The sequence below is a fragment of the Ursus americanus genome, chromosome 15, assembly GCF_024610735.1.
Source record: "Ursus americanus isolate L20-20 chromosome 15, mUrsAme1.1.p, whole genome shotgun sequence".
Classification (NCBI taxonomy): Eukaryota; Metazoa; Chordata; class Mammalia; order Carnivora; family Ursidae; genus Ursus; species Ursus americanus.
The window spans coordinates 23,118,330-23,131,057 of NC_142141.1; the positions used below are offsets into that span (position 1 = coordinate 23,118,330).

At 47.6% G+C, this 12,728-nt stretch overlaps 1 protein-coding gene and 1 long non-coding RNA gene across 2 annotated transcripts in view; one reads left to right on the forward strand and one right to left on the reverse strand.

Annotated features, from left to right (window-relative positions):
• The window catches only part of LOC123788516 (uncharacterized), a 476,833-nt gene that overhangs the window by 409,212 nt on the left and 54,893 nt on the right, over positions 1-12,728 (reverse strand). The window lies entirely within an intron of this gene.
• Positions 1-12,728, forward strand: part of GLRA1 (glycine receptor alpha 1) — an 80,139-nt gene that overhangs the window by 19,082 nt on the left and 48,329 nt on the right. The window contains exon 2 of the mRNA XM_087867840.1: positions 12,221-12,348. Within this exon, the coding sequence (XP_087723966.1) occupies positions 12,221-12,348 (128 nt within the window). The remainder of the gene's footprint in view (positions 1-12,220; positions 12,349-12,728) is intronic.

Genomic DNA, 12,728 nt, shown 5'->3' on the forward strand with positions numbered 1-12,728 from the left:
TACTAGGAGCATAGGAGAAGGATCCCCCAAAGTGCTCCTTTAGGTGTGACAGTGGGTGGTCCTTGAACATTCAAGCACAAAGCACAAAGAAGCTTCTAGAAGTCCATCTATTTATTCCTCTCAAAGAGCCTAGATCAACCAATTCTCTCTGAATCAATAAAAATTGTACTGGACAATTATGATGTGCCAGGTACCAAAATAAACACTGTAAAAGAATTACTCTTCACAACAACCCTATGAGCAGCAAATAGTATTTCCCCCATTTTACAGATGCAGAAACAAAGACAGGATAAGTGGTGTGTCCAAGGCAACACAGCTGGTAGATGGCAGAGCCTGAGTGTGATGGCAAAGCCCATGAAGCATGCCACTGTTTCAGTCCAGAAGGGACTTCTTATTTGGGTAGCACCTTCTGCTTTCTTCAACATGGTTTCAAATAGTACTTTATAAGTTAGGACAGAAGGTATCTGCACTCTTTGGATGAGGAAACTGATGCTTAAGTATGATGAAGGGCTGGCTCAAGGTCACCCAAGAAAGGAACAGGCAGAAGTCAAACCCGGGATTTCTGACTCCACATCAGTAGCTTGCTCCATCCCCGGGGCGGCTTCTCTCTGCCTCTGAGACCTGCAGCAAGAAGGGCAAGGCAATGGAATTGCCCCCTGGGTGGTCCCCCTGTGAGTTATGAAGAGATCCCTCCCTACTGGGGGATCCCATGGGGTAGAAAGGAAAGAAACCCCAGAAGGAAAAGAAAGACTCAGCAGTGACCCTGCGTTCCTTCTGCCGTTAGCTCTCCTTCATCCTCAAACCAGGAAGGGGGCACCTTGTCGTTCCCTCATCGTCCATCTATCTTCCTTCCGTCTCACTGGGTCCCACAGGCTTCACTGACACGTAACGCTGAATTCTCCTCAGTCGGTGTTTCTTACAGAAGCTTATACTAAACCGCAGAGGAGCAGAGACTTAACCTGATGCATACTGCAGTTGAGTGAGCTGTTTTAGCACACATGAACAACTGCTCCAAAACTTACGCCAAAATTCCACCTCAGTTAGAGTCATGTACCAATTCCGCCATCAGAGCACCTTGATTAGGTCATTTAAGCTCTCCAAGCCTTCGTTTCCTCATCTGAAAAATGGAGGAGAAACTGGTACCTACTTCACAGAGTTGCTGGATGGATTAGAAAGCATGTATGGAAAAGCTTTCGGGTCTGTACGAGGCACCTAGAAAGTGGTCAAGCACTGACAGCAATTGCTATCATTGTTAGCTGACCTCTGAGTCTGTTTCCTTCTCTATAAGGTGGAGATGGTCATCCCTACTGATTTTGTAGAATCATAATAGATGGTCATTAACTTACAACAGGTGTTCAATGTCTTTTTTTTAATGCACAAGATGACCAGGTCCCACAATTCTAGGACCCCCTTCTTTGTCTTCCCCAGCACTTTGCAACCTGCTGAGTGAGACAAAGAAGCTCCACCCCACTGAGCAGAGCTGTGATCTCAGTCTTAGAAGATTCAGGGGAATGAACAAGGGCTATTTAGAGAAGTATTAGAGCCCTGGGGGTTCCGGAAAACTCTGTATTTACATACAAATACCCACTTCAACAAAACCCTCTCAACTCACAGTTAAGTGGTCTCTTTCTGAAGACCAGTCACTCAGCTGATTAAAGGCAGCCTCACATTTGAATCCAAGTTGCTCTTTCTACAATTTAAGGTCATTCTTCCTTGGAGTTCAGCGAGGATTGTTTATTTTCTCAACACCCTCCTTTGACATCAGTCTCCCGGATGCTTGAGGGCCACACATCCAAGCTCCACTCATGAAAACTTCTATTTTCTCTGGGAATAAAGAGCCCCTTTTTGTTAATGCATTTCCTCTGGTTTCATTGCAAAGTGGCTTACTTTCCACTACAGACCTGAACTAGTATAGACTTGGGAGGGAAAATGATGTTTTTTCTAATAGACCCAGATATTCAAGCACTTACGTGTCTTCACGTAGGCCTTCCTCTTTTAGTTTGGGAGTTAGTGCAAAGTAAGGGCTAAGGCGTATTCACTACTGATACAGTTAAGAGAGAAGTTTGTCGGGTCAGGTGTACCTGGAAAAGTTACTTAACCTCTGTGAACCTCATTTTCCTCATCAGTAAAATGGAAATAATGACCCCAACCTATAGGAGATTAAGGACTAAATATCAAAAATAAAGCTCTTAGTGTAATGCCTGGTACTTTATAATTACTCCACGTGGGCCAGCTGTTATTATTATATTATTCATATTTTGCTCAATCACCTGGTACAATCTCTGACTTACAGTAGGCACTTCATAAATGATTTGGGATAAATAAGCAAACAAATGAATAATAAATCAATGCTACCTCAAATGAGACAATGATGACGCCAAAGTGCCTAGTGAATGAAAAAGGCTGATCGCCCTGTGAAGGAGAAGAGCTTGTTGCCACAGCATCTGTAAAAGCACAGGGCCTTTGGCCATTCAAGCAACCCCTGCAGTTGCCAAAGGCAGGTTATATTTTAAAGATGAGTGGATTGAGATGGAAAAATTAAATGAAAGTCAAGCTAATGCCAGAGAAATTCTGAGGAACAATTTAATGAACAGCCGAGAAGGGTTCGCCCAACCCCTTCCTGTCTTTTGTGAATGGCCAAATAGTCAGGATGCCCCAGACCACACCTGGAGATCCTGGTCACATTATGGCTCTGTCATCTGAGACCCTGAGCAGGTCCCTCAACCTTCCAGTGGAGCCTCCAGGTCATCACCTGTACACGGAGACGCTGTCCTGGGCATGGGACAAGAAGCAAATGCAGTGACAGATTTGGAAGTGCCATATACATGGAAAGCGTTATTCGTATGTATTATTCTCAATCCATACTTTCCAATTCGCAGAGTTCCAGAATTCCCACTGGTAGTTCCGAGAGTCATGCAGTTGGTCATGAACCACAGTGGCTCCTCAGAGGGGCTGCAATCACTATCACTTGGAAGCGTCTACAGAGTGTAGCAGTTAATAGCGTGGGGTTCAGAGGCCAGCTGACTGGGGGCGGTGCCCCTTATAAGCTATACAACCTGGCTCCATTTCTGACAATGCAAGCGTCAGCTTCCCCACCTGTAAACTGGAGGTAATGCTGTCATCTTCATAGGATTGTTGAGAAGATTAAATCCAGTGACACATGTAAGGTATCCCACACATACTAAGTGCTAAGTGATTGGGAGCTTTCGCTACCATGAGCTAATATCACGTCTTCATCTGTTTTTAGCCTATTATTATTTCTCCTCAACATTTACACTCCCAGGTCCTGGCAACCTCAAATGACCAAGCCCTGCTGATCAGTACAATTTTTCTTCCCAAAACTTTTTGTCCAGAAGCCCTGAGTTCCATTCTCTGGAAAGACATACTTTTCCAGTGAGATTTATCTGATTAAAAAGAAAGCTGCATCAAAAGTAATAAGGGCCATTTGCTCTCCTGTCCAGCCCGTGGGACGCATGCTGATTACGCAGGGCCTGCTAAGAGCTCAGACTCTGGCAAAGCAAAGCCCATAGGCCTGTTCTTTAGCACTCGAGTCTCTGAAGGATCCCCCTGGATTCCTCACACTGTAACTCATTGCAGAATGACACTGATGGTCAGAGGCCCGGGAAAATGTTCCCAAGTGAGACACAGAGGGACAGCCGGTGAGATGGTTGTTGTAGAATTGTAATTAGGGACCTACATGCGAAGAAATGCGAGGTTTATGCACAGACATGGGTTTGGCCTAGGCCACCGGCCTGAGTCAAGCCATGGGAGGGCTGTGGACACTCCCAGAAGAAAAGGATGCCTTCTCCTATTTTCCTGCCTTGGATTTTCCCAGAGGACATCAAGTATTTTCCCCAGGGACTGACTAAAGGTAACAGGGCCAGAATTCGGGACTTTTTTTACTGCAGTCAAATCACATCACTGAGGCCCAGAACCTGCACAGCTAAATTCTGCTTCCCCTGGAATGCCAGGTGCTTATCACCCACTTAACAAATATCTATTGAGCCCCGACCATGGGCCAGGCTCTGTGCCTCATGGAAACCATACTTATTAAGAGCCTGGAAGGAAATGTGCAAACACCATTCTTGCAGGGTCTTGCCTACATAACCTGTCGATTGCCCCAGTCCCTAGGAAAAGGAAGGCTACAGAGTGGAAGGTTGAGTTTGAACCAGAAAACACCAAGGGCTGCTGTGATTCCAGCCTTGCACCCGACACGTGGAGTGAGGAGGAGAGGGGCGAGGGGAAGGAGGACCTTGACGCCAGTTAGGCAAATACAGTGTGACGCGCCACAGCTAGATGGCCGTGCGAGTCTTAAGCCTTAGTTGTCTTACTTGTAAAATGGGACAGACATCTTCCCGCTCAGGCTGTTGGCAGGATAAAATGAAATAAAATATGTAATGCTGCTTCTCACCACCAAACAAGGAAAATAAAAACACAGCTTTTTGGAAATAAAATGAGAGGCTGCAGGAAGAACAGACGCCGTCTCCTACAGGAGATTACCTATAGAATTTGATTACCTACAGGAAATTCTACCCTGGGTGGACTGGGTTTGAGGCTCTCTACGATGCCATAGCAGGGCCAGGACTAGGGTGAGGCAAGTGAGGCACCCAGGACACCAAATTTAAAGAGGGGCTCACTGTCAGGCCCCTGGAAGGACAACACAACCCTGAGAGTGAGGGCCTCCTTCAGTTTCCCGAGGAGCCTCCCCCCACTGCCAGCCTGCTTTGTAGAGATACAGAAAGTAAAGCAGGAGAGTTAGTAGATGGAAGGTTATCCAGAGGGACAGACCAGAAGCAATGATAAGGTATATGAAAGATCCCTAGAGATTCCCACTTCTCTAGGGGCAGGGGAAGAACCAGATGGAGTCTCAAGGTTCCTTCCAGCTCCAAGGATCCAAGATCTTATCTTCCTGCACAAGAGAATCATATTCAAATACACGTGCTTTCTGACACAGATAAGGTTTTCTTATAGGAAGCAGATACAGCCGGGGGAGGTGGGTCAGGAAGGGAGAAAGAGATGTTGTTCCATAAGTCCCTGGGGAGAACTGGGCCCCGAGCATGCCAACTGTGACACTGTGCTCCCAGGGGTGTTTAGCAGATCGTGAAGCGAGAGTAATAAGATGTCAGGCCCTCCCTGGCCAGCCTAAGCCCCTTACTGCAATCAAATAAAATTAGAATTGCACAGCTGGCCATGAAAAGCCAGATGTTGACCTAAGGATGCAACCCAGGCCAAGATGAGGGCGACCAGCAGGGCCCACACTGCACAGCAACCCCCAGGTTCCCAGATGTCAGAGCCAGGGGACAGGCAACTGGTCCAGTCCAGAAGGCCACAGAGTGCCAGCCTCACCTCTTCCCAGGAGCCTAGGACATGGAGCCCTCCCCAGCACCTCTCCCCCTTCCCCTCCCCCCGACAGCCCACAGTCGGAAGAAAGAAAGTTTCCCCCCCAAAGTGCACAACATGGACAATGGCAAATGTTGGTTCTCTCTGAAAATGCAGAGTCTAAAATTAATAAAACTCAGAAAAATTCCCTGATTCATGTCCCCACCTTCCCCTAAACACTGTCTTCCTTCTCTGAACCACCACAGCAATCCAGTCCTGCCACCTGAGCTGGACGGCAGCCTCCGATAATTGTTTATGGACCTGACTGTTCTATCTGCTCAGCTATAAACAACAAGAGGGCAAAGGCCATTCATCCACAAATGATTATTGATTGCTACCACGCGCCAAGCACTGAAGGAGAAAGACACAGACTCTGCCCACATGGAGGGCTTTTTCTGTCAGCAGTGGCATGTTCCTCTGCGTCTCCCCCATAGTGGCTGATTTATAAATCAGAAGGATGAGAGGATTTCACAGCAAGAGGGCCTGCAAAATTGAGACAAACTAGCACTCCCCAGTCTAGCCCCTCAACAGACTGACAAGACAGACGGACAATCCATCCTGCAACCTTCCCTAAACCCCAGAACCGCTCTCTGAGCAGACACCACCAGCTAAATGGAGGTGGGCACTCCACACAGGACAGTTCATGATGCCTGATCTCATGCCAACCTGCCATTCCACAGAGAAGGAAACTGAGGGCCACCAAGGAGAAAGAATGAGCCCGAGACCACACAGGAAGTTGGAGCTGGAGCCACATCCACACCCCTGTTCCCCAGCTCCCACCTTAATGTGCTTTCCTCTGCTCCACAGTGACCTTCAACACTGTGTCAGAGTAAATACCTAGGGAAGCACAGAGCAGACTTTCAAACAACCTTTGACTAGTTGACCAGGTGCTTTCTGCACAGAATCAATACCCTCTCATTGGATCACCTCCCTGCCAAGACAAAGGGAGAGATATTCTGGCCCAAGTCAGAGGCAAGTTGCCTGGATGCCAAGTTGGACACCCCCCACTTAGAGAAGTCTTTGAAGGGCCCATTTCCCAAGCTTCGCCAGAACACAATTCAGTATAACCAGAAACAGCTGAGAAATCAGGATGGATCATTTTACTGTAAAGGGATTAGGGAGAAGTAATCTTCCCTTAACTTTTAGACCCACCGTAAGCACACAGACCAGGGGGGCCAATCCCTATTTCTCCCAACCTCACAGACTCAATGTTTTGTCACTGTTGAGGGAACTCCTGTCATTGTTCTCTCTCTCTCTCTCTCTCTCTCTCTCTCTTCCCCCCCTTCCCTCCTCACACCCACTAAACTTCTTTCAGTTCTCCAAGTCCTCTCTCACCTCTAAACTGAACACGTGCTCTTCCTTCTACTCAAAGCATTCCTTCTCCCCTATTTCTTCCAGGTCAACCCCATACCCCACCTTCAAGCTCTACTGTGAAAATTGCTTTCTTCACAAAGCCTCTTGGAAAGCCCCCACCCTCCCACTAAGTGCAGTCGAGGGCCCCTCTCTCGTGCTCACTGAACTCCTGGATTATAACCCTGGCCGCACCTCAGGCACCTTCACGTTCACATTCTCCTCTCCCCGCTCCCCCCCTTCCCTTCTCAGCCCGCAGCTGCAGCTTCTCCTGCAGCCCTTTGCACATCTCCCTAGGTTACCCTCTGCCTATTAGTCTCCCTTCTGCCCCTCACCTTGTCCTTCCTCCCCGTTTCCCACCCTGGACCTCCCAACTTGTCTACCCATGTTGAACCAAGGAGAGGGACTCTGTCGGGGGCACTCCCTCTGCTGACCCAGGACGGTTCTTGGTGGTGTGGTGCCACCACAGGGTATAACTGAAAACTGTTTTTCCCCAGTATTGTTGCCAACCCCAGCTCACTTGAAATTTGGATTGACAGCTCCATATTGATTCCCTATTTCCAATCAATGTTGCAACAGAAGAATGAGAATCTGAGCATTGATCTGGCCTTTCTTCCAACAAATCCCTGAAAAATGAGTTGTTCCATTGGAGAGAAATCTCGAGACTGGATTGGGAAAAACCAAGTCACAAACATGCTCACATTCCCTCAAAAGATTCCAGACAAATGTAGATGCCAAGACCAGATGTGTGTGTCGGCGGGGGCGCGGCGGGGGGATATTACAGACTAATAAAATGATAGTTTAGGGCCAGAAGCACTCTTAGAGATTATTCTAACCCCCTTATTTTATAGCTTGGGAAACTGAAAGCCACAAAGGGGAGTGACTCTCTGAAGATCACCCCCACTTCACCATGCCCCCCTGCCTCCGTCCCCCTACTCCCTGCTTGGAAACCCACTCCTGGATCTTTCCATGGTCTCTTTCATTAGGAGTCAAAACTGAGGTCCTTTAAGTACCAAAGCGTCCCCATGTGACAAATCTCCTGACTAAAAGGTGACAGAGAGTTTAACACTCTGTCCAGTCACTGCACTTTTGCCATAAAGCCTTCCCAGCGAGGGACAGAACACATGGTCCCACAAGACCTCACTGTCTTTCTGAAATTACTATTAATCAAATCTGTCTCAGCTGCGTCTGACTCACTCCATTACATTGCCGTAATCCCTAAAACAATTTGCCTCATTTCCAAATACTTTCATAAGGCAGCAAATCCTAACAATCAAATGTCTCAATTCTCAGATTCAGCCCCAGCTTCTCTGCTCAGTAGCTCCCCATCTCTAAGCAAATGTTCAAGTTCACCAGAGCTGGTGGCTCTAAATGGGCACCAAGGGCTCCTTGGTGCATATTGACTCTGCGCAAAAGCACAGAGCACAGATTTACTAGAGGGGGCCCTTGAACCAATTCTGTGCAAAATGTGCTTTCTAAATATAGACAGAAATGTACAGTGATTACCACGTGGAGAGGCATGGCTATTTTGACATTCTAATGGAGCCTTTGTATTTGAAAAAGAATTAGGGAAATTTTGGTCTAGGGCAGTAAGAGATGGGGGATGGTTGGGGGCGGTTCACACGTAATACCAGTGAATTATGATTGAGATATTTCTCTTTCAGTTCTCATTATCTCGAGAAATAAGTCTCAGTCAGGTGTTAATGTGTCTCCAACCTTTTCGCAGTCCTTGCTGGTCTTCCCCTGGGACTCCGGGCAGGCCTTGGGTTCCCAGCGTTGGTAATCAATGGCCGGTAACTGGAATTTTAAACTTCTCTTTTTGTTTTGTTTTCACTGCTTTCCCTTTTGGGGTTACGTCTATAATGGCAAATAATACTGCTTTTCTATTTGTGAAGTATCAAGGTGGGTGCCTAAAAAGAGTAAGTTTGAAAGAAGTGAGGCAATTTAGTAGCTGACTAAGAGAGGTGGTGCAGAAACAGGCCTGAAAATGTGAAAGCAATCCCCAAAAAACTACTGGTACGGGATACGTGGGAAAGTTGGAACTAGCGAATCTCAGAATTTCAAAGAATCCTGCGATGAATCACTTGAGGAACGAGATCGTGGGGTGACCCACAACTCTCTTCTCCGTGTTTCAGTGTGGTGAGTGCAGTTGTGTATCTCAGAATTTCTGGAGTCAGACTCCTGCTCCGATGTTCCTGGATGTCACAGAATATCACAAGCTTCAAAAACAAATAGTAATAATAGCAGCGAGGTATTGGATACTCTTCACAATTTATAAGTCTTTCCCATACACGGTGGCTTTTGGATGAAGCAACGCTTTAAAATATGAGTTCTAAACCCTTCTGTCGTTAAAGCGCTGTGTGACCTGAGGGCAGTTACTTAACCTCTCAGAGTCTCCGTGAACTCAATTCAGGTCCCCGTGCCAGAGCTTATAGTGAGTCAGTGGCCAGGAAACTGGACCGCAAATGCTGCAGACATGAGAGCTAGGGTGACCAGAGGACTCCTCAGCTTGGGGGAGGATTCAGGTATTAAATGGCACATTTTGCTAATAGCAAATGGCAGGGGATAATTTGGGGCGAATTCATTCTCTCCCCATATGGCATAATAGGATTCAGTTTTATGAAAGAGATGGCCGGTGCTCTAGTGGCTGCTGGGAGGGAGCACCGTGTTCCCAAATCTTATTATCTGAGAGGAGGGGCTGGAGAGAGAACAGGAGCTTATGAAAGCTTCATAACCGCCACTCCTAGAAAGGTTCTAGAAGTGAATTATAGCAGCAGAAAAGTCGTAAATCACCAGTTGCATGCCTGTGGTCCCTTTTGCTCACACCAGAGCCACAGAGCAGCCATGAGCCTGGGGCTGAATGGGGAAAAGGCTGGGACTGCGGTACTAACTGTGGGCCACGGAAGGCATCTGGCAGGACACCCCAGCGACGTGGGGCCTATGGTGCAGCTGAAAGCGGCAGTGAGACCAGAAGAAGGCCCCAGATGGGCTCTGAACTGCTTTAAACACACACACACACACACACACACACACACACACACACACACACAGCAAGACAAGAGCAAGACCATATACTGACTGCCCACTATGTCCCAAGAACTGTCCTAGGTGTTTTTTAGCTGCGCTACCTTGGTTACTGCTCGTGTAAAACTAATTTGACCTATGAAGCAACTCAAGTTCAAAGAGGCTGAGTAACTTCCCCCAAGGTCACACAGCTTGTAACCAAGTGAAACAGGATAAATTCCAGTCACGTTTTTTCACTCTTTTTGCACTATCCTCTATTATATCTCACAGTACATTTCGGAAGCACATACCTGCAATATACATACGGCATACATACCTCCACGCAAGGCTTCCACACTCACGCCCTATGCCCCACATGTACACCCACCCCACACATACACGCACAGATGCCATACTTAACACACTTCCACACGAACTCATGTACGTATCTATGTAACACAACCCACCACACACCCACAAACACCGCATCACATCCCGGTCCCCCACACATCCATACACATCCTCCCACTTGTACACATTACACCTAAAAACCTGCCCACATCACACCCACTCACGAACATCCAGACTCACACACAAAAAAAACAGTAAAGTGCGTTTGTCCCTCATCTTGTCAATCAGAACGAGCTCTTGAGTATATGGATCAGGGATCTTCAGGTTACGCAACCTGAGTGTCTAAATAATCCTGAAACACCTCCTGGACCTGCACAGGAATACCAGTATTCTTCATTACTGGAAATAATAGTCTAATTACTTCAGAATTGTTAATCTGCACATGAATATTTATGAATACCCTGCTAACCAGAATATTTGATTAATTAAAGTAGCATCGTATTCATTCATTCTTTCACTGTGCAATCACTACGTGTCAATTATGTCTGAGACACCGTGGTAGACACAGCAGGGGATTAAAAGAACAAATAAACTATAAATAAAAACACCATGATTCCCGGTCTTCAAACACAAACAGAAGTAACTATATTACCAGGTAGCATGGGCCAGGACCTGGTGAGTGAGGGATGTGACAGGAGAGGGGGACAAGGAGACAAGACGGCTCTGGAGTTGCAGACCTAGACAGCGGCAAGTGCTGGTGCTGTCTAGGGAAGCGGGCTCTGAGCAGCAGGTGCAGAGAGATGAGTTTGAGGCATAGGCAGGACCGCTAGCTAGATGCGCCCTGCGGGTGTTTGCAAATGAGGAAAGGGGGCTTCCGGAGCAGCCCGGTGGAGACGGATTTGAGAGTCATCCATTAGAGGTGATCACTTAAACCATTACAACTGTGAGATCAGAAGCAAGCCAAGGCGAAGAACAAGAGAGGTTGAGTGCAGATCCTTGGGGAACATGATGTCCTACTTGGCTAGGTGACAGAAGCTCCCATCTTATGCAATACACACACACACACACACACACACACACACACACACACACACACACATCCAGGCACACACTCATCCCTCTTTGCATGCACGTCCTGCAACGTTCCAGTTCCTGACAGCACCACACACCATGGTTGCACGTGCTCCCAGCTATCTCCTGGTATAGTTTCAGGACTAGGAAAGCTCAGTTGCCCAAAGCAACCGAAATGACTGTTCTTTAACCCTTCAGCTTCCAATCCTGACTCTTCTTAGAAATCTGCACCCCTTTGAGAGTGTGGCAGGGGGACAGCCACTGTTCTTAGACAGCAGTAATTCATGCTATGGCATGAATGAGGGGCTGAAACCACTTTGTCACATAGGAGTGGGGGGTGGGGGCCGTGACAGAAACAGTGTGAAGCACCCCAGTCAGATCTCAGATCCCCCAGCCTTGACACACTGAGGCAGACTGATTTACTCTGGGACCTACGTCAGTCTCTGCCACTAAGGGTACCTCAATGTTCCCAACTGAGCATTTTCTAAAGTGTACGTTTCATGAAATGGTAGTCCCCTAAGTATAGGCCTCTAAGCTTGTTAAAGCTTCTGAGAAGACTCGAGGTAAAGACGCCTGATTAAATTTCTGTTCCCGAATGTATTTGACTCGGGCAACATTTTTTTTTTTAATTAGTGACTGATTCTGAAGAGAAACTTTGGGGGAAAGGCTGGACTATTAGATCTCTAACATTGTCTCTGGATGTGCTATTCCCCAGACCCATGAGAGTAAGACACCTAGAACACAGGGTTGGGCCTCCTGGGAAGTTAACCTTTCTATCTCCTCCCCAAGGAGGCCCAGCAGCCGAGTGTGATTGCACAAAACCCCGGAGATGCAGCCTGAAGAGACAGCAGCTTCCCCATAGCATCAGACACGCAGCGGCCTGCCAGGATCCCACGGTGGCTGATACCTGGCCGAGCACACAATATAACCTGGCCTTCCCTCATTAAGGACCCATGCTGCCTCTATCTCAGGCTGAGAACCGTCTGGTGGTCCTTGGGTCTGGACAAGGCTGGGATATGAGCACAGGGCCACCATTAACCCCCTGCTTTCCTCTCTCCTTCCTCAGCCTTGCTGCTTCCAAGGAGGCTGAAGCTGCCCGCTCCGCGCCCAAGCCTATGTCACCCTCGGATTTCCTGGATAAGCTAATGGGGAGAACCTCTGGATATGACGCCAGGATCAGGCCCAACTTCAAAGGTAGAGAAAACCTTCCTTCCAGATGCTCAGGGATCTGCTTTCCTAGATTATAGAAGCATGCAGCACGGTATTGCACGCAGATGGTAAACACACAGCATGAATCCCATGACTCTTTCCTCTCCCAGAGGCAGACAGTATGTGAGTCAGTTCTGTCTTCTCCCCACCAAGCCCAAACAAAGCCTCAGAGAATCCCCCTCAGCAGCACCACTGGTTGCCAGGAGTCAGTAGGTGAATTAAAACCTATTTGCTCCCTCTGGTATAATGGACAGAGAGACAAACACAGAATGAGGAGAAATGGGTCCACGTTTTGCTTCAGGCACAAACTACGCTCTCAACTTTGAAAAGCCTCTTCCTTTCTCTGGGCTTTGGCTCCTCATCTC